Source organism: Trichoplusia ni, chromosome 19 (genome assembly GCF_003590095.1).
Source record: "Trichoplusia ni isolate ovarian cell line Hi5 chromosome 19, tn1, whole genome shotgun sequence".
NCBI classification, from domain to species: Eukaryota; Metazoa; Arthropoda; class Insecta; order Lepidoptera; family Noctuidae; genus Trichoplusia; species Trichoplusia ni.
Window position 1 is genome coordinate 5261123 of NC_039496.1, and position 22584 is coordinate 5283706.

A 22584-nucleotide genomic window follows, 5' to 3' on the forward strand; every position below is an offset into this window, starting at 1 on the left:
AGAATGGATTCCTAATGCGGCTATAATAACAAAAACTAAAAGTATTCCTTTATTCTATTCGTACGGAACCTTCAGTGTCGCGAGTCTGCCTTCTACTTGCCCATTTTTATCTTAAATTCAGAGCCAAAGAATTATTTGTTAGGATCATGTTTAAAATTGAAAAAAAAAAACAACACAACGATGACAGCTAATGGTAAAACAATGTGGTATCTCATATACCTACACCATTCTTGTCTCGAGGTATTTCTATAGAAAGCTGTCCCCAAACTAGACTTTCTCTTCTATAACTATTTGGGTCATATTATATTAAAATTAAAGTGGGTAATAAGGTGACAATTTAATAAATAATTATTCATTCAAAGAACTCGTTATTGCAATGTATGGATATTTGCATGTGATTTGTCTCGACTTGTGACGCTATCCAACACGTTTGCAGATTATTACGAGACAGTTTTATTGCAGACACGAGCCGATTATACATTAATTAAATTAATATGAAGGTGTTATTCAATTAATATGTTTAAATAAATAAATATTTTTTTTTAAATTGCCTTAGTAATGCTCGTTCCTTTGTTAATGGAAAGAAGCAATGCTAGCTTAGGCATAGATTTACAGGCTGATGTTGACGTTGAAATGTTTATGACTCCGGGATTCTATGTTTTAAGTGATTGATTTTAGAAATGTTAAAACAGGCCTAAGGGCGTATATAGGCTGATATTGTAAGTACCAAGAACGCCTACAAAATGCCTTTAAGGACACCATTAAACTAAGTAAATCGCAGTTAATTTACTTTAATTAAAAATTGAATAGTAAATCACAATAGAATGGTTACGCCTTAATCCTAGAAAACATTTAAACAATCTTAAGAAAACTGTAAGAGCCGGTCAAGTGCGAGTCGGACATAAACACGAAGGGCTCTTTACTGTTATCTATAAAAACGGCTATAATACCATGTTTGTTAAGATCTCTTCAGATTTTACTACTTAAATATTCAAATCCACAACATTAACACAACGCCATCTAGTGTCAAACCAAGCAAAGCTTGTGTTATGAGTAGATACTAAATACTTATAAACTTACTTAGACATTTCTAAATACATACATATTTTAGAGAAATTACAAGGCAAAGGACAAATGATCTTATTTGTCACGCTAACATTTGTCCTGGATGGGAATCGAACACGAAGTCCAGTATATCAGTAGGGGCCCACGAAATTTCAACATCGTAACTAATACATTTTATGAGAGACGGACGGTAAGACAGCAGTGTCTCAGTAATACCCTTTGAACAAGAAACCCTAAGCGCAAATCACAATAATTTATTACTATTTAATGAGCAAAATGCCTAGATTAAAAACCGTTATTGATAATTATAATAGGTCTGACAAGACAAGGAAAACGGACTGAGGATAATCTAACAGATATTTCATTCATCACACAATTTTAACCGATATTTCTCGCATTTGTCTTGCAACTGAGTTATTAGAGTCAGCCATTATTTATTGCACGGGTGTAATGGGTGTTTCCTATTGTTCTGAACGGTTTCCTATATTTATTGCGTTTTGATAACGTTTGTACAGCGTTTAGCGGTTCATGTGTTTGAGTAATGCTTAATTGCTACCCTATTGGGTCAATTTATTGCATTATAATCGGCCCTTATTACCAAATCTTAAAACAGATTTGTTTACAACGTAAGAATGAGACGGATATAAGAGTGTAGAGCGCCATCTCACTTCCACAGTCTTTTTAAAGTTATTACTGATTACGTGATTTAAAAAATAGATCAGTCAGCACGCTTCCAGTTGAGTGTTCCACGCCATGTTTCAAATCACGAAGGTCTAAGCACGAGCTGTTTCTTAGCGAAACAAATTAAATCATAATTTTAAATTCATCTGATTTTTTATGTACTTATTCATAATTATCGAATTATGTTCTGATTTAATTCTCGGCAATTGTAGTTCCAAGACTTAATTAAGAATAATGTTATGGAGTAATTTTGTGGAATATTGAGTAGAATGTAATTTTCCACTTATGTTTAACAAATCAATTTAATAAAAAATCCTTTGTCGACAGTACAACTTTATTCAGATACCACACTTTCTTAAATCTTTTACAATATTGTTTAAACCGTACATCAAGCGTAGGCGTATTTTGCGATGCTCCCGCCAGAATTGCCCGTCATGAATTTTCGCTTCCCGCCAATTTCTCTTATTTTATGTTCTTTTATTTTTATTTTTAATCAATAATTAATGAATCAATTTTTAATTAATCAATAAAATATATATCCAGACAGCCTCATTTGCTCACGCACCCGAGTTAGTCAAATGACCTTGTAAAATCATTACATTTTATTTTGCGCCTTACATATAAATTTGAATTTGAAGCCTTTTTACGCGATTAAATTATAATTTTTGATGACAGATAAAAGTGAGATCTATGAAGCTTAAATATTTGATAAGAAGTTCCTATTACTCCCTCCTATAGCATCAATATCAATATTATAACAACGGCAATGACAAAAATCTCCGTGATGCGTCACTTGCCCAATGTAGGTAAACATTTACCTCTAAAAAACCCACAATATTGTATGACTAACATTTACAAAGGAAGACCTCAATTATTTAATAGTTTTCTAGTACCCCTTTCTAGTATCACAGACCTAACCTTTAAAATTAACGAAAGTTTAAGTCTAGCTGTAATTTAAGCCCCAATTCTGCTATTTCGGTGGCCGATGAATGAATGGCAAATGGATTAAATTGACACTATTCATTTATTGTAATAATTTTTTTACACAATAATTGGAAATTGAGTACGGGACGGAATACTTATCGTCAATACAATGGATGTCCAATTTTTGTGTTGGCAAAATGCTTAAGAGAATTTCAATAGTTCCAAATTTAAACCAACTGCCATTTATGCATCGGCCGTTGTAAATAGCAGAACCGGGGCCCTGTATCAATGAGTATTGAAGTACATAATATATATCATAGCAACTTGTTAGCAATAGACCAATTAATATGATAAAAAATAATTTAAATATCCAACGATGAAGTTTGTGGCCTGTGATGGCTCTAAAGAAGACCGTTTGTCACATTTAAAAGTACAGCAGAGCGAAGTTGACTCGGTAATAAACAAGATGGTCAAGGAAACTTAAAATAAACCCAATTATTGACATACCTATGTATTTTTACACCTCACGGTATGCCAAATTTGACATATACAAGCCACAAATAGGCGTGTGGGTTTCGTCATGTTTTTTAAACTAAAGCAGTGATTGACGTCTATGTAGTTAGTGCAAATAAGGAGTCAAAATATTGAAAAATATACATATAACTAGAATAGACTAAGTATCTATAAAAGAGTTAATCCTGCATGTGATATAACGGAACTTTAGTACACGATTTAAATTAGGTATAATCTGTCAAGTGCGAGTCGGATTCGCGGCATCGCCCTACAAATAGGGTAAAAAAACAATGACATCTCAGGGTATCAATTTCAACTGTCCAACTATTATGGTTCAAGAGACACCCTGGTTACAAACAGGACAGACAGCGTTGCGTCAGTAATAGGGTTTGTTTTACACATTTTGAAACGTAGTTTCATATTGGAAGGACGAACAAAACTTTTTGTCGTCCGCTCGCACTAAATATTGACACGGCGATGTGTGCCGACGTGCTTTATCATTGTTTGCCACTAGACCTCTGTTTGTATCTCACTGTTCATCAGAGATAGCGTAGGATGCTGTCAACTACCGAACTGCGTCGATCAACAACATAGCTCGCGAAAATAGACAACTTCACAGACTAATGTGAATTATTATGACGTTACAAGAACATTTGTGTTTAAATAGTGTGATAATTATAAGAGTAGTTTGAATAATAACGTCCAATAATAAAAAGTATTGCAACCTTTTTAGTGGAAAAGGATTTTTCTAGAATGTAAAAAAAATATTTTCAGAATTTAAAAATGGACTTGTAAAAGGAAGTTCTTAATTCGAATGACGCATTGGATGAAGAACGCATAAATTACGTCATTTTGTAAGTAAAAATCTTTATGTAATTATTTTCTAGTTGCAATAATGGTAATAATTACGGGTGACTTGATGACTTCTTTTTTATAAAGGTAAGTAACTTGTATTATTTTGTATCTTAATAAATTACGAGACAAAAGTGGTTTTGCTGTCTGACTTTATTTATATCCTGACGCATTGGTAACAAGGTTATTGCTGTGTATTTTCGTTTTCGCTAATTTTTGACTCCATTTAAGGTGCAAGACGTTTATTTGTGTGTTATTGTCTTCCGATGTTACAAAAATGGAAACTCGAAAGTAAACGGAAGACGTCATAAAAATAAATAATAGAATCTAAATTATAATTCCGTTAAGCGTGATATGTATGTGCTCTTAACAAGCTTATACCTAAAGACTTTTGCGTCACGAGCGAGGATATCAATTGATAACAATTTTTAAGATGAAAATAAACAGTTGAATAGCGACGAAACAACAGTACCTAGTTATAAGTGATGTATTAAGCTTGTTAAAGGAAATATAAGGGGCTGTCCTACATTCATCCCACCGACCAAGTAATGACAGATAATACGATCATGCGTTAAAATAGGACGCACCGGCTGTTCCAACGAGTTGTTAAAGACGTAGGATTCTAACGAATGTAAACTACATTGTATCAATGAGGAACAATATCCAATAGATATTTAGGAACATTTCTACAGAATACGTGAAAATATCGTAGGTGAGGAGTAGATAGAGGCAGTAAAAAAAAAGAAAATCGACTAAACTGCATTGGAATAAGTTCACATTTAAAATTCGAGAATATTTCTATGGATGTATGATCGATTGTCTGTGCCTTGTTTGTGTAAAATTTGGCATGTGACTAAGTCGGTGCTAATGTTCAACCGGTGCGACGCAGAGGCCGTAACGGATCGTGAGCTGGCAATTATCGGGGTTCACTTACCGGTCGGTCTGATGTGCCTCTCCTGCTGCTTCGTGAAGGTTTGCTGTTCTGCCACTGAGGTGGCTATGAACAGATACTTGGATGAAAGATGAAGTGAACTTAATGCTAGTGTGGTCGTCTCAGGGAACACTCTCGGAAGAGTGTGAACACAGAGCTCCGTATCAGCTCTATATATCAGGCGTCAGGCCTCGCATCGAATCAACTGCGATCCTAAAGTAAATAAAACGCAAAGCACCTAAATACACAGTATTTGATCAAAGATTTGTTGCGTCGGCGCTCAGCAAAAACTAAGCCGTATTTTCCCGGAGGTCTTGGTAAAAAATATTATTAATAACATAACACCATCACGTGTGCTACTCTTTGTGAGTAAGCAGAGCTTCAAGTTGCGTTAGGTCAAGTCGATTTTATACTTGTAAATAAAACGACGAACAAAAAATAAAACAAGTTGAAGAGGATTAAAAACAAATTGAAAAAATCGTTTGGATTTAACTGTTTTTTATTTGCCTCTTGTCCTGTGCTTCTAATATCTACAAACTTTTGTGATTGTAGTGTCATCATCAGCCTATCGCAGTCCACTGCTGGACATAGGCCTCTCCAAGTGCACGCCACTGAGATCGATTTTCGGCTTCTCGGATTGTAGTGTGATCAGTAAGTAATACTGGGTAAAGTAACATTGTTAATTACTACTTTTTCTTCTTACAGTCACGGCATCACTTCATGTGAAGAGACCCGGTCCTTTTTAAAGGCTTGCACGGGGACACAGGTCCAACATGTAGAGGCCTTGTTGAGAACTTTAATCTTAAATGTGATGGGGTATCTAAAAGGGGCCATCCACCCCTGCTCTATTAAAGAACAAACATGAACGGTCCAAGGTTTATTACTAGAAGCGCGCTGTCACGCTTCCATAGCTACAATTAATTTGAGACGTGGTGGTAGAACAATGCTGTTGACACCAGATTTTCGAAGACACCACTGACAAATCGGTAAAGGAAAAAATCGTGCGGTAGCCATGATTCCAAAAATGAAAAATGAAATCGCCAAAACACAATGAGCTAGCGTGATTATGATTGCTCAAAATTGTTTATACACAAAAAAGAGGCCCGTGCCTAGCTGGATCATGTACATACTCTGGTATTATTACAATGCCGAGGAAAATGCCAAAACCATTGACGTTTACTCAAAGAAAAAAATCATTGTAACAACGGTCTTTTTTATAACACACGAGAGTAACTTCAAAACGCTATAATTAATTACATTATGACTAGACTATTCAACATCTATCCTTATAATTTTTTGCTGCTTTTATTCCGCGAGAATTGTGAAGATTTGTAGACCACAAATAAACACAAAAAATGGATAGAGTCGTTGCCACCTGTAGATAAACAAAAGAGGTTTGGAGTTCCTAATTGGTTGGGAAATTCTCCGATTCCTTATAAACGTTATTCATTCGGTCATGTGGTTATGAGTTGTATTAATAACTGCACAAAACTACAGTATGAGTTTATTTATTATTAGATAAGCGCATGATTTACATTTTGCGTCAAACGTTTGAGTATTCATTTAATGCAGATCTACTTGAACCCACTCAATAAAACGAAAGAAGAATAGTAAACAAAATATAACAGTTCTTAAAACAAAAGTCTACAGCATTTTTTGTGAAATTAATATAAATACAATGCGAAAGCCGAGAGTGAGAAGCCGAAAATCGATCTCAGTGGCGTGCACTTGGAGATGCCTATATCCAGCAGTGGACTGCGATAGGCTGATGATGATGCGAAAACGACTCTTGAGGAATTTTATCGTAATGTTCGATAGGTTTCCAAACATACAAGTCACATGCATAAAGACACCCAGACTTAGGACATGCAATAGCTTGTCCCTCGATAGAATCGGACCCCGCGGCACGTCGCGGCCAGAGGGTTTAGCGTTGTGTCCTCAACTACGAGTACTTGGCTACCCGCGGTCACAATCGAGTTATAAAATATCATATAGGAAAGCTTCGATTTCTCTCAAGAATGTTAGCTACCGGATTTGTTTGCATAAGTACTTTAGGATCACGACTTTAACTCTATCTAAGAAAGCAGTAGAACCTTCCGAAATAAACTAAACCTCTTTGAAAGCTGATGACAATTATTTTAGCATGGATTGGTTCTTGAATGTTGTCCACTTAAAACGTAACGATATTTTGCATTAACCATGTTTAAACCGTGTGCATAAAATTAAATATGAAACTAAAAGACAGCGATCTATTTAAATGAAGCAAGGTTAAGATCATAACCTGCTCTAATTATTTATCCTGTTAAAAATAAAACAATAATTAAGCTAATCCAATTGTTAACCTATTAAGCGGCAAACAATTAAAATATTTGACAAAAAACTTTAACAGTGTTGAGAATTCTCTCATTATATTGTCAATAGAGAAATTAATGAAGATGAATTAATTTGCCATTGAAGAGTTTAAGTTATTAGTGTCACTTCTTTAGTGTTATTTTTGCTATTGCCGTAGTAATTATTCATTAAAACCCTTTTTCATAAAGTCTATTTTTAATGTAATTACCATCTTATTATTAAAGTCAAGGGGATGACAGTCAAGGGTAAGAAATAATTAAATTATTTACCTACATTTTAAAATAAAGATGCTCGATTTTGGAAACACGCTATTTATTAGAGCTAAGCGAAGCTGAAATTGAAATGAAAGGGATATTGTTATATACGAATGGTGACTGTCTAGGCAACCATAAAATCGATGTAGATTAGATTAGAATATTCTTATTGTACCTAGAGCTATACCATTGCCAATCAGAATTACAGCAGTGATTGTATAGGATACAGTAGTAACCCTAAAAATAGCCAAATAGCGAAATGATAATCAATTTTAGGCAACAGTTTTTTTTGTTAGTATGTATTTGGCTTATAGTAGATAGGTAACAACAAACAGACCTCTAACTCCTTTAAGATGACTCGACTTTTAATATATGGAATATTTTAGTATTGTTGATAATAAGTCTTTTACCCTACTACATGAGAAAGTTGGTAATTTTATTACCATTATTCCTACTTTCCTCGTTTGTTGTGGATGCCTTTCGGATGTATGTATACCTATGGGTTTGTTTGCATGACGTGCAAATGCGATCGCAAAACAGCCAAGAAACAATTCGATCTATTTAAAGTTATACGTTCTTTTATAATCAAAATTTCTAAATTCTAACTTCGCAAACCGAAAAACGTCGTAAAGTGGTGGTGTATCCGCAGAGAGCAAGCTTGTTGATCAATGTGTGAAACCAACGCTTATGGGAAGAGGCCTGCCCAGAAGAAATAGGATAATTGTAGTATTATACTATTATTTACATAGTATAATTTCCATAAAACACTTATTTGTTTGAATAAAAGTGTTTTCTAGAAATTGTAACAGAACGCCAATAGATAACAATTACCCTAGATAAGTCATTGAATTTTAGAACAAAGTATTATTTCGAAGATAAAAACAAATAGCAGATATTTTAAATAAATATAATATTTGTTTAATGATTGTGAATACGGAGAAAAAGGTTATGATTTGTAATCCTATTTGAATAGGCACAAATACATTGATAAGAGGTTTTGCGAACCGTTTTTGTGTGTGATGACGTGACGACGTGACTGTTTCTACTAATTGAAAACAATTAGGAAATCAATCGACAGTAAAAAAAAGGAATTCATCATCATTCCCCTGCCGTTATCGCAATTACTTTATTTTAGGTCAGCGCAACATGTCTTCTTCCATACCTTTCTATCTGACGTCATCTCTCAAGAAACACTCTTTGCAGTCATATCGTCTTTTACGCAATCCATCCATCGCTTCCTTGGTCATCCTATTCCCCTATATCCATCCACATCCATACTCAACACCTTCCTCATCACATGATTCTCATTCCTCCAAAAAAAATGCGAGTTACGATTTAAAATGGTTATGTCGTCACCCATACTAAAACAAAAAGTCTTACATAGAAACATTTTAATTTCCAATTCCGATTGTCAATATCTATGAAATAATCGCTACCTTGGTAGCATCATATTATACATCTTTATTTGTCACCAACAGACCCAAATCAAGCAATGAATTCCTGTCTTTACCCTACTAGTAATCATGGAATGCAAAATTCTTAAAGATACGTTCTACATATGCTCTGTATCGTTGTCTTTCCCAGAATTAAGGACGGGAAGTGTCGCGATCGCGTGATGCAAGCCTTCTCATATTAAAGCGTAATTCTCATGCAATTTGGCATCTAAGAATGGCAGCGGCGAGGAATTTAGCCACTATTGCTCATACTTCCGAGTATCTTGCTAAGGAATAAACAAAACCCAAAAACAAATGACATCCCGCTACTGGTCACTTCCTGTAATACTTTAGTGTTCTAAGATTGTCTATGCAAGCGTTTCCCTCTATTTTTTGAAGCGTTAACAACTATGAAGGTACAACAAGTTGCCTAAATTTGAATATATTTTGTTTATTTTTCATGTAAAATATTGATGTTGAATATTAAAAAAAAATTTTTGGAGAAAGAAGTGTTTACCTGATTTCAAATGACCACAAACTAGTGCAGTTGTATTTCTTAATAGGGTAAATTAATAAGGGGTGCTGTCAGATTCGTTTTTAAAATCTTTAAAAGAAATTTATTATGCTTCTATTTGTATATTTTCAATTAAAGGCACTCTTAGCTACGGAGTTATTCCGGAGAAGGCATCAGAAAACATAAAGACTTAATAAATACCGTCCTTTGTTTTAATTATGTTTGTATTTATCATCTGACTATGCGAACACGAATAGCCGAGTGATGTCTATGCGACGCGTCGCGGATTCGATACCCGCGTAGGACAAACATTTGTGTGATTCACGAGTTTTTTCCGAGACTGGGTGTCTGTGCGCATGTGACTTAAACGTTTGTGAAACTCCACGCGACACAGTGGCTGAATTCTATAGTGCGGGAGTCATTTAAAAAAATAGAATGGCAGGATGCTTGCATGTCAAGAAGTGATAGAACGATAGAGAATGTAACGGCTCCTTAATTTTAAATTGACCGATGTCGGCTACTAGTGTCGCCTGTAGCGTCATAATCATTATATGATCGCATGTTGTGTGTCGCATGACTATACAAACATGTGCAAAAGACTTATGCAACAGAATACATATTTTAAATATAATTGTTTATCTATATTCTATGATGTTACGTTATATTATTGAATTTAATCTCTACTGGAATTAGCATTTTTAAACTGATTAAACGATTTTGAATGACTTTAAACATATGGTAAGTTTTAAAGTATGTCATATACAGCTGCTGGTTTTGACTTTTAAAAGTCGACTCTACATTCATATAAAATAGAAATTGTAAGCTCTTAATAATCAATTTAATTATTAACATTTGTTGAAATGGATAATTCTTGTTGATGTTTTTCTTTTACGAAGATACCTAGCACTAATATCAGTAGTATCTTGACTTACAAGCATGTCTGAAAAACCAGACATTAAGACTACATTGATGTCTGAAAATTCGCTCTAGAATAATCACTTCAAACTAAATCTGAATTGAAATTGAATTGCTATATTCTTGATATATGACAAACACAAACAATGTTGAATAAGGTGCATCTATCTACAAGTATATTACCGGCGGGGTGTCAGCAGCCGGTTGCTGTATGACCGTATGAGGCTGCACTCGACGCGGCAGGCGACAGATTAAGTAGCGGCAAATTGACGCGGCGGCAATTTATCAATAACGACAGTATCAAGTGTTCCGGCTGCGTGTGCGACGCGATTTCGGCCTGCTTCGGCGTCCGCCCGATCACGCAACACTCGTGCTGTTAACGTGGTGCTCTTAGGTACCTTCTAGCAATCATAGTAGGTATTCCTAGGCATGGTTATGGTTCCTTCTAGCAATGTGCAATAGAGACGGAAAATGCTGTTGTTATAACAAATGTTTATATTTGATTGTACTCCCACACAAACGGTTAAAAATTAAAATTAAACGAACCTTAAAGATGGCTTCCTACAAAGTTTCCGAAATTGTTGTATATTTTATTTCTTTTATTATATTATTAAAATTTACAGCTAATAACAAATAATGAATAAGCTTATAACGAAACTAAAGCCAATTAAAAGTTTCCACTGATATCTAGTAATGTGTGCAGTCAGCCTAACAACGAAGTCATGAGAATTAAATTCAAGTAAATAAATTGACTTTGCAAATGTGTTGGAAAACTAAAACCAGCTTTGTTTAATAAAAGCTCTGTCCTGAGCTAATTGATGGAGTCGCAAGTCGTAGCTACCTTTGATTGTACATATTTAGTGTGAAAAGGACCAATGATAAAGACAATAGAGTTTTTATTGAAAAATCGAAATTGAACTACAACTGGTGGAAGTAATACGTTAAGATAATGTTTCGATAAGGGAAACTAATTTTTATTGAAACCTTTTATGGATCCAGGAAGTATTATTTCTCACCAGTACCTACACAATGTAGCTACTAAAACTTCGCTTAACAAAACAAATAACTAAATAAATAAACAAAACAATCAAGTTTTTGTTTGATTAAAAGAATAAATATAAAACAATACTACGTCGTTCGGTAGTAATGACAAATCTATGTTGATTTAATTCATTTAAATTAAGTAAATAACATAAACACGTTTGACGGTAATTTATGATGGCTTCCTTAAGATATGAGTGATATTCGAATTTTAAATAAACTTTTTTTCTTTTGGCTTTGGTACAGAGATATGCAGACTTTGGTGGTCAAATAAGGTCAAAGAACTTAGATAAAAACATGATGCGAACGAAATGTAAAAAATCCTTTCTGAGGCAAACAATTGGAGTTCTTATTAAGATAGACATAAAGTTTTCAAATAACCTTATTAGAAGATAATATGTTAAGTCGAGAGAGTAGATTAAGAAAAAGTTAATAAATAAGGGCTCACAGTGACGACAGTCATTGTGTGAAATAATGTTCGTCGTCAGGGGTGGATCTGCCTACAGACCGAAAGTGCGAACGTGCCCAGGCCTAGGGCGGCAAATATTTGAACTTTTTTTGTAGTCGATGGTTGTCTCGTCTTTGACAATAGGTAGGTACGTGTCCATATTTCCATCCCGATTTAATTAAACTTATGATATATAATTACGGTTTAGAAAAGTGAAATAACTTTTTTATTGGATAGATATGTGAAAGAAGCTTTTAAGGGTTAGCTAGCATTTCGACATTCCGCTAATAAGATTAATAATAATGGTCTGTTTTTTGACCTTTACAGCGAAAAGCTGAGCGGCCTAGGGCAACCAACGCATCAAATCCGCCCCTGTCTATCGTGATTTTCAACATAAATATTGTCAACACGTACGTCATTCAGAGATAGGCAAAGCTAGTACCTACCTACCAGCTTACAGTCTGTCTAGTCTCATTGTTATTAATACAGAATGATAAGGTTTAGTTTATTTATACTTAATTCATAAACGAAGACAAACACACGAGTATTTATTGCATTAGACTTTAATCTCTTCAAGTGTAAAATATGTGTGTAGTTTTATTTTTAAGTTTTTATCGTGAAACTAGCCTTTTTGCACTTAAAATATTCTAATAATTAGTTTTGATTTAGAAATATCAAATTATGATTTAAAGTGACCTATATTCAAATACAAATCATTATAACAATAAGACTTATTTATAAATATAATAGCCTCTTTGTTATCACTTTGAGGTGATAACATCCTAGAAACAAATAGCTCATATATACAAACAATGAACATCAACTGATAGTGTAAGTTACCGAAGTGTCTACACGTGAAAGACTATTTGTTCCGCTTCTACAGTTCATGTTAACTGCTCGTTTCAAACTTACAAGAACATTATTTCACTGGCAGGAAAAAGTGATGAAGTCGCACTTCGATGAGTTAAGTTCCCCTTAACCACTACAACAGTTTTCATGCCGTACCTTCAACGGCCAAAATCACTTCTAATTTCTAAAACTTTTACTCGATACTCAAGTATATAACACGTGTTTGTCTTGGTCAGACCGTGAGCGTTGCCCACCGCAGCCGTTGACTGAATAATAGCGCAGGATTGCACGTCCTGCCACATCGACCCTACATCATTTCATTTTATGAAATAATTTTATTATTACAACCACATTACTCATACGTAATTATGGTCAATCAATCAATTACAGCCTAGGACGTATTTTTATGGCTGACTCATGTTCTGGTGATTGAGGAGTTTTAAGTAAATAATTATGAAACTGACTTTCGAGAGTTTTACAATATACAGGAGCCTTGTTTATAGCGTTTGAAAACCTTTAAAGAGGCAGTCAGCATCTGTACGAAAAGATTAAACGTGACAGTTAAATAATTTAAATTCCATTATTGAAAAACAGAACGCTAATCCTGCACAAAATTCCGTATCATTCACACTTCGTTAATTTTTAATGCTTACATTAAAATGTTGTTAAAATCACAGTCACATGGAACTCAATACTTACTCAAAGAGTGCATTTATTACCAATAACACTTAATTATACGAACCCGTGTCTAATCAGAAACGTGTTAATGTGTTTATTGCCACGAGAACGACATTCAAAATGTCGACTCTATACAACAAAGTAATGAATTAAAACATTGTTTTATTCTACATTCTCAATATTTATCCTTCGACTTGCATATGTTTATATATTCCCACATTACAGCAACAAGTTTAGACTGAGAGAGAATTTATTAAGATAATAACAAAGCGCAACTTGACTCACGCAATGGCCGGCTTCCGCCCATACCGTCATCGGGCGACCTAACAACCGGACACATTTCTTACATATTTCCCTCTAGATAAACATCCCCAAAAGTAGGTTGCAAGCTCCATTGTAATGTGACACTACTGTTGCCGCTTGGGGACTACGTGACCAAGTAAGCGTTTCTCCAACGGCAGGTTCTAAACTCAGCAGATTTGCAGGTTTTGGCAAAGGGGTTGACTCTAGATTAGGTAATTTTGATGCTGATGCGTTAATTTTGGTATGTTATACCAAAATTTAGTAAAGTTTGGTATGTAATACTGGAACTGATAATTACCAAAACAAAATAACTATCTTGACTGGAAGAAGTGGGAATGCATAATAAGTATATTGTCTGACAGTTCATTCTTAAATTCTCTAAAAAAAAGGAGAGTACGGAGTATCGGTACGAAAACTCTTGATGAACTGTCAAGAGTTGTTTTGCTGTAAAGAAAATCTTACAAGAATCCTAATCCAAAACATATCAGCCAATACCTATATCGGCCGATGCGTAAGTCGCATGCGGGCGGACGCTACGCCCAATCTTCTCATTCCGAGTGACCCCAGTCACGCAGCAAGCGACCGCAGCTCCGCGACAAATCGTAAACTTAAATTGTTATTTAAGGTCAATGTTAATCCATACATTTGGTAGGTACCACTGTCATAAACAAAGGACTACGTTATTTAACCTAGCACGTAGGCGTTAAATTTTAGCTTAACAAAGATTAAACCTTTCCTCTATTTTCAGAGAAATTCATTACCATTTCACTTATTGTGCTCATTTTTTAGGAATAGGTAAATAACGAAACCATAGCTTTATACCCATAGCGAAAATCATCGAAGCGGCCTGTGTATACTAAATATGCAAAGAACGACGGTCACCTAATAAAAAAAAATAGAAGTGCTAAACATATTCTGGCAGAACAAAAAAAAATAACGGGGGGGGGGGGCGCCCATGCGGCTTTACACTATGTTAGTAACCCACCATGAGTTAGTCTAAAAAAAAAACAAAAGAACTCATAATCGATATGTGACAATAATCTGTATTAAAGAGATTAGTGTTGTACGTGTAAAATATACACAACAATATAAAGTATAGAAAGTTTTTGTTAACACCAGCAAATAGACGAGTATCATTGAATAAAACCTTTACCTAAAATTTTACGAGTCGAAATGATTAAGGATACTCTTTATGAAAGATTTATGAGGAGAAAGGGGAGGGCTTTGTTCACCTGTGGGATCTAATATAGCCAAAAAAGAACGGCCTATATTCTAAATCAATGATTAAAAGTCACCTACTTAAATGATAAAAATACTTGGTCACCATGACATACATCTTTTGGATGGCTTAGGTAAGTGTCGTTTTTTTTTTTTAAATATTGAATAGGCATACAATTTCTGTGTTACTTTATTTCTTTCTATTTTATTACGTATTAGGTTTTATTCTACATTAATCTGCCCAATTATTCAATCACCTTTTATTTTTTATAGCATATTAAATTATTAAGCTGTGGTTAGAGCAGCACTAAATAATGAGGAGACCTGAAGAAAAAGAGTAAGTACCTACTTACCTTTAAATCACGCCTCGTAAAATATTTGTAATTTATTTAGTTCGATTAAATTCTACATGTCTATAAGGAGAAGGACATATATTCGCAAATAGTCATAATTTTAAAACAAATTTTATTGCCCTAAAAAAGGTTGTCCCTGACAACATAATAATTGTTGTCAGGGACTTTTTTTTGCACTGTCTGTAATTTTCTATGAACTTACCGTATTCTCAGTCACGTTAGACGTAATAATATTGTATGTTATTCATAACATACATTCAACTTTTATGAAACCTTAGCCACAATAGTATTATCTTACTGTGCCCTAGCTAGCATTGACATTCTCCAAACAAACAGGCAGAGATACAGGAGTAAAATCTCAACAGTAAAATAAAAAAACAATTTGATCCAATTTAATTTATTATTAAAACATGAGTTACAACAAATGGCATCTTAAAACATAAATAGTAAAGCTGCTCGTTATATCAAATAAGTAATTCATTATAACACTTCAAATATCCCTAATTTGTGTAAATAGTTTGAATTCATTAGAAAATAACGTTTGGATATATAATTACTGAAACCGAAAATACTTGCGACAATAGTCACGTCTACAGTGATAAGTTGGTACACGAAAGAATATAACATTTTAACGATACTTCTAATGCATCTTGTATAATATATTCTCAAAAATCAAACTATTCACACCTGAATAAGAGGAACAATAAATTTTGACGTCAATTGATTAAGGATATTTTAATAATTTTGATCCCAAAATACATTTTATAATTGAAGTTGGCTCAGGGCTTTGTTGAATATAAACTAATCATATAACAAACTAGTATAGGTGACATAATTGTAACATAAATAGGCAATGTAAATGTAAACCTTATTTCTAAACTATTATTGACTATTGAAAACTATTTCATTCACTAATTAAGTACATATTTGAAAATTTCCTTGAAATAACTAACTTTCACTATAGATAAATCCATGGATTAAGTTTAACGGGAATATGTATCTGTGGTACACGGTAGACTGATCGATACTTAACTACAAGGCAAAGACATCATTAGATATAGGTGCAAATACAAGCAAGAAACAAATTCATTATAAATATAAATACTTTAAGTATCTGGCTTTATTATTTACTGTCAATGTTTCTATCTAAAAATTGTCTAATGTGCACTCTATTTCGAGCCTTATTAACAATAACTGTAACTTTCGGTCATTATACCACTGTCGGTTTATAATTAATGTAAATCGCTTCTCTTGTTGTTTAACATGGAACAATTAAATACATTAAGTAGGCATGATTATGATGGATTTGTACTAGATTTTGGGACCAAATGACCTCAACATACGATGCTACAACTAATAATATGAGTAAATCATAATAAAAGCAAATACTATAAACGGTTACACTTAATGATACAAAAAAATCATTGAAATGTTAAAATACCTAAGAAAAGTATAAAAACTAACAGTTAATTTACAAATAAATTAGAAACAAAAACAACTTTGTTCTCTGTGATCACAATTTCAAGGCTAGTATGAGAGACGTCCGCGCGATGCGGGTCAGATAAACAAGCAGAGACTCTTCATAGCGGACTAACATAAGGTCCGTATAGTAAGCAATATATTATCATCTTGATTTAAACATAAAACAACCAACCACCCTAAACGCTACTATATGTACAACTTATTTTAACCAAAGTGTAAAAAAAATAATTAGAGAGATTTTAGTGCGTGACGTAAGGCATGAGAGTGCATCCCGCCCGTTCGCTGCGAGCACGTATATAAATGACCAGACGTTTGAAACATAATCTACTTCCCCTAACTCTTACCCTAGCGGAAGATGATTAAAAAAGGAATAATAATAATTAATCACTAATATTAAATTAACAACCTCCCAAACAACATCTCTGTATCTAACCTCTATTAAAACTCTTCAACGTTCAACATCAGTTCGCACCAGTGGTCGTTAAATAATAATTATATTATCCTACAATTTATCCCGTACCATACTCGTATAAATAACTACAACAACGCTCGCATCGTCTTATGAAAAAATAGATCTATTGTTGAGCCCTAGGTGTGTCCGTGTCCTCGCTCGGCCCCGCACAGACAGCGCTTGGCGGGCTGTCAGGAGAGCGCGCGGCGCTTGCGGCGGCCGGCCAGCAGGTAGGACGCGTCCAGCGCCGCGCGGGGGCCGCCGCGCGCCAGCAGCCGCCGCGCGATCACGTTCACGCGCTCCTTCTGCGCCGCCGTGCCCTGGGGACGGACCCACACACTCACTACCTTGACAACAAACTCGACGGAGATTCGACATTGCAGCATTGTATGCAGATGACTTGTTTCCAATCAAACTTTTATATTTATGACATTTATATGTAATTGCTAAGTTTTAACAATTGAATTTATTAATATAAATGTTATCTTCTTACCTTAGAAGAATCTCCAAGCGCAATAGCTGGTAGCTTCCGCTTTACTTCTTTTGATGTGCTTTTATTCTTGTCGCTAACGGCTACAGCAGTTTTCGCAGCCTTTCCTTTTAAATATTCCGGGGAAACCTCATGGGGCTGAAAAATCGAAAAAGAAAACCAAGTTAAAACTTTTCCTAAAAAAAGGAAGCAGGAAAAACTAAAGTAATAGATCTTTTTTCTTTTTTACACTTTTTTCGAGAAAGATTTTACCGATCCATTCCTCCATCCTGTAGTTATACATATATTATGAATATACCTGTATTAATATCGATTTCGGCGAAGATACGAGAAGCATTAAGAAAATTGTAAAATAATTTTATTAATAGCCCTCCTAGAATTTTTTTTTCTGTTATGCCCGACAGGGCCCAAAATGCTCCAAAACGAAAGTATATAATGCTAAAGTAGCTACCACCTAAGTTCACACTGGAATGCACTAACGTATTGAGTAATGAGCATGGCTGTCAGAGATCAGTCCTCCCAGACGCAATGTTTAGTGTGAATACTGACCGCATAGGTGCGCGTGATCTTGAGGCGGTGCGGGAAGTGGTCGAAGGCGTAGGGGCGGGTGCAGATGGGGTACTTGGGGCGCGACACCTTGGTGAACAGGCGCGCGCCGCGGTCCACGCGCAGCTCGCAGATGTACACGTGCGCCTCCGCCGCGCCCACCGGCCGGCCCTGCGCCACAACCAGCGAACGTCAGGGGAGCAAGATGGGGCAGGTAACATTTTAACACTTTTATTCATATTATTATGTGTACTAAACTTTAATATTATAAGTAAAAGAAATAACATACAACTGGAATACTAAACATTTTCTAATATACAACCAGTTGATGTTGTCAGTGAATTCATAAATAGCTTTAATTCTCTGTCGTACTTTAACTGCATGGCACAAGAACAATGCCAAAACAAAAAATAAATTACAAACATAAGTAATCTTGCCAGTAATTACCTTGCAGTAGGTATTGAGGTCCATAACCCAACACTGCGACATAACAAGTTCTATTGGTACTGCTTCGTATAGAGGCACTCGCATCACCTCGTTGTGGAAGAACCTGGACATTGAAATTTTTGAATTAGGATTTAGTATGTAACAACTTGCCGTATAAGGGTATACTAAGTATTAATGAAGGTATATCATTTAGCATTTACTTACTTCCTAGTGGGTTCATGGAAAGTTTCGTGTGGTCTCAGATAATGATGACCGTAAACGTATCTCTCTTGCGTGTCCTTATGTTTCCACAATCGTTCTACGCGGAATATATCTAGTTCTGACACAGGAATCTCTCCAATCGTTTGATAAGTGTGTTTGCGAACTTCGACCTCCTGTAAACACAAAACATAATTATTGAAGCATTTCTGTGTAATTGTAATTGTGATTTTGCCTTGAGTCTGGTTAACGTGCAGTGAGTGGGTGACGTGGCCCGCCTCTCAGCGGAATGCAGTACCTTGGTGTGCGCGTCGGGCTTGGCGTCGGCCTTGGCGCCGGGCTCGCGCTTCTTGCGCTCGTGCCTGCGCGCGGCGCCGCTGACGTCGGGGCGCGCGGCGTCCACGGGGATGTCGCGCAGCACGTACACGGTGTCGCCCTGCCGCACCTGCAGCCCGCCGCGCATCAGCGACAGGTAGAACTGGTGGCCCTCCTCCGTGTACTCGTCCAGCGGGATCTCGCGGTCCACCTGCGGTATGCATGCATTTTTTAGTTGTGCAATACGATTGGGCGTCTAATTTAGATCGTGTCCAAAAGTGGAATACATCTCCTGAGGTACGGAAGCAGTGAAACGAGGGGAGGCAACAAGGATAAAACTTAAACAACGCCTTAGAATCCAATCGTCCTTCCTGGGCCTCACCTTGTGCGGGCGGCAGTGATGGCAGTAGTGCGGCGCGCGCGTGTCGGCCACACGCATACACCTGGCGTGCTGCCACACGCCGCAGCCCGCGCCGCCGCACTGCACCATGAGGCCCTCCTCCACGTGCAGCCCGCAGATGCACATTATCACCTCCTCTGCAAAGTTTTAAGGTCATGTGTCTCAATCGCAAATTCAATTAAAATATTTTTGAATTATATTTCAATAATACTCACCAGTCTTAGTCTTTTGCAAGAAGCCAGCCGGCAAAGGCTCGTCAGGTCCGAGTATTTTAGTTAACATGTCCGCGTACTCCGCCTTGGCTGTGTTATAAGCCTGCAAACAAAGAAATAAATAAACCATGAGTATGTAACGTGCAGATAAACGGACGGCAGATTTATACACTGGCGATATATTTTATGGTAATATGCTTTGTTTTGTTGATAATACCTTCTTAATCTGCGCAGCGGCAGCGCCGAGCGTGGAGAAGCGTCCGTTCTCCTTGATGACGGCAGCGATGAGACCGGTGACGTCGGCGTCGAACTGCGCCAGCGTGGTGTACGTGTCGGCCGCCACGCCCGCCTCGATGTCGGCCACGTCGGCCGCGCCCGCCTCGCCCTTGCCGCGCTCGTTCTTACCGCGAACCAGCTGGCTGCATACGGGACGGTCTTTCTCGTCTGTAAAACATTACCATTTTATTATTAATACATTTATTCTTTATTTTTTCTTCCAATAGTCACTATTTCGTTTTTCACAGTCGTATTTTATGATTGGGATGACGTAAAAACGAAGTTGGTAGGAAAATAGATGGTTTCTAATATAAAAGCTTATCATACCCTTGACATCGTTGAGCGCGCGGCAGATGGCTCTGAGCACATTGTTGAGTCGCTGCGCGCGCGGCAGTGCGGGGTCGTCCTTGGGCCGGGGCGCGCGCGCGGCGTCCCGCAGCGCCCGCAGCCGCGCCAGCGCGCCCGCCTCGTCCACGCCGCTGGCCGGCGCCAGCGGGTCCACAGTGCACAGCGCGCCGGCCGCCGCGCCGCCCGCCGCGCTGTCGGGCCCCGCGCTGGCACTCGCGCCCGCAGCCGGCGGCGGGGACGACGGGATGGCCAGGGCGAGCCGCTCACGTATACGACGCACCTGCACATAATTACATCATTAACCATCAGCAGTGTGTACACATACAGTCAATTAGCCAGTATTGGTGGTATAATACACTTACATTCTCTAAGTTCCTCAGCAGGAAACAATGTCGGTCCCTAACGATGTTCTTCTCCTTAGCCGTGAGAGGCTTCATCTGAGGCTCCTGCCACAGCTTATTCAAGTGTTGCTGGTACTTGAGTATCGTCATAGTCTTGATATCGCACGTACTGACAGCCTGCTGTTCAGATTTCTTGTTGCATTTAACGGCCTTCCTAGGTCGGCCGACCCGCGGCTGGTGCCCGTTTGAGCTTTGTGATTGATTCGATGCATTTGAAGGTGTTCGCGATTGCGTTTTCACTGGTTGTTTGGTGATTCTTTGCGATTTACCGCCGATTACTCCGCGACAATCTTCAGAATCACATTTGCAAGGCTAAAAAGAAAGGCAGATTCATAAAATAATGATTACCGGGTTGTATAATTTTAAATTGTTCAAAACATATTTTGACACATACCTGTCCAACAGCAGGATTAAACAATGAAAAGTTGTAATCATAAGTGAGCTCTTCACCGGGATCAATATCTCGAAGAGCAAAAAGCGCCATTCTGAAAGTGCCTGAAATAAAAAAAAAATGTTAACATTTATTTTTCTTTTTGATATCCTTCTAATTCTTTTAAAGTTTTATTTTGTCAACACTGACCATTAGAAGTCCACTTCTGCATCTCACAGTTGGGTCTGCAGGAGTGGTTGACGAAGCGTCCATCACCGCCCATGCGGTGTCCGTCGATGACGAGTCCGCCGTCCAGATGCAGGCAGTAGTGGTGGGTGTCGCGAGCGTAACGAGTTGCCATGCGCTCCTATAACAAATGATTTACATTCATCAATCAATATGCATAAGAACCACATGTAAAAGCCAAAAGTGTCCCGAAGCATTAGCAGTCTTTCTATGAATTGTTCCTTCTCGCCACTTCAAACTAGACTATGTCGCAAGCTACAAGTCTCAGGTTCGACAAGGCAGTCAACGCATACACAAGGAAAATGAATCGTGCATTTACCTTGAACTCCTTATCCGACACGACTTCGCCAACATATTCCAGGATAAAATCTCCAGATGTGATCCTGTGTTTGGTGCGCACGCCCCACCCTTTATTCTCAGTCATGAACTTCTCTAGCCCCGACGCCCATTCATGCCTCTGGATGCGTTGATTCTTACACCTATCGCTGCAAATAACAATCAATAATTTAATACCGTTCGCACATATTCTACAGAAGACCAACAAGTTTTTAGACAAGGAATACAAATTCAAATGTTTATTACTTTGAAATGTAGATTTTCTTTCTACTTACCCACAAGGACATAACTGGGGCGAACATTCTGAAAATACTAATCTATTAATACAGTCTTCGTTACATCCGGACGATGGGGCACAATTGCAGGCGACACTTTCACATTCTTCAGCTGATGGTTTTACGTCGTAGTAAACGTCTGTAACAATTAATTCCATATATTACACCCCTAATGACGGAAAACAAGTCAGAACTTTTTGTGTTCTATTAAAAGTATTCTGTACTTACTTGTGCGAATCTTTTTGTAGTTCCATGATGGTACAGGTTGATTATAATGTTGTTGCCACCAAATATCATAAGGCAATGAGAAGTGTTGCAGTCTCCGTCGCACCCAACGCTCACAGTACGGTGGTGGCGCTAGTAGTCCCGGCGGGAATTCCGTTTGAGTTACAACATTCTTGCCTTTTCCTTCTGGTTTAGGACTGAAAGATAATACAGATATTAGATACAGCTCGATATACAGAAGA

The 22584-nt window shown here is 37.0% G+C and overlaps 2 protein-coding genes across 3 annotated transcripts in view; both read right to left on the bottom strand.

Annotated features, from left to right (window-relative positions):
- LOC113503391 (synaptic vesicle glycoprotein 2B-like) overlaps positions 1–12855 on the bottom strand; it is a 44196-nt gene extending 31341 nt beyond the window's left edge. The window contains exon 1 of one of the 2 annotated variants that reach the window (XM_026885327.1): positions 12836–12855. The gene's annotated coding sequence lies outside the window, so the exon portion shown is untranslated. Of the gene's footprint in view, positions 1–4969; positions 5113–12835 lie in introns of those variants that run through there. The other variant, XM_026885322.1, reaches the window with a different exon arrangement.
- A 2850-nt stretch (positions 12856–15705) lies between these two features.
- Positions 15706–22584, bottom strand: part of LOC113503482 (histone-lysine N-methyltransferase ash1) — a 37377-nt gene continuing 30498 nt past the window's right edge. The window contains exons 8-23 of the mRNA XM_026885483.1: positions 22346–22539; positions 22118–22256; positions 21826–21991; positions 21471–21627; positions 21285–21385; positions 20852–21202; positions 20469–20769; positions 20083–20309; positions 19869–19968; positions 19636–19790; positions 19237–19464; positions 18945–19114; positions 18741–18843; positions 18297–18464; positions 17751–17885; positions 15706–17577 (exon numbers count right to left, since the gene is read on the bottom strand). Of these exons, the coding sequence (XP_026741284.1) occupies positions 17449–17577; positions 17751–17885; positions 18297–18464; positions 18741–18843; positions 18945–19114; positions 19237–19464; positions 19636–19790; positions 19869–19968; positions 20083–20309; positions 20469–20769; positions 20852–21202; positions 21285–21385; positions 21471–21627; positions 21826–21991; positions 22118–22256; positions 22346–22539 (2824 nt within the window). The 3' untranslated portion in view covers positions 15706–17448. The remainder of the gene's footprint in view (positions 17578–17750; positions 17886–18296; positions 18465–18740; positions 18844–18944; positions 19115–19236; positions 19465–19635; positions 19791–19868; positions 19969–20082; positions 20310–20468; positions 20770–20851; positions 21203–21284; positions 21386–21470; positions 21628–21825; positions 21992–22117; positions 22257–22345; positions 22540–22584) is intronic.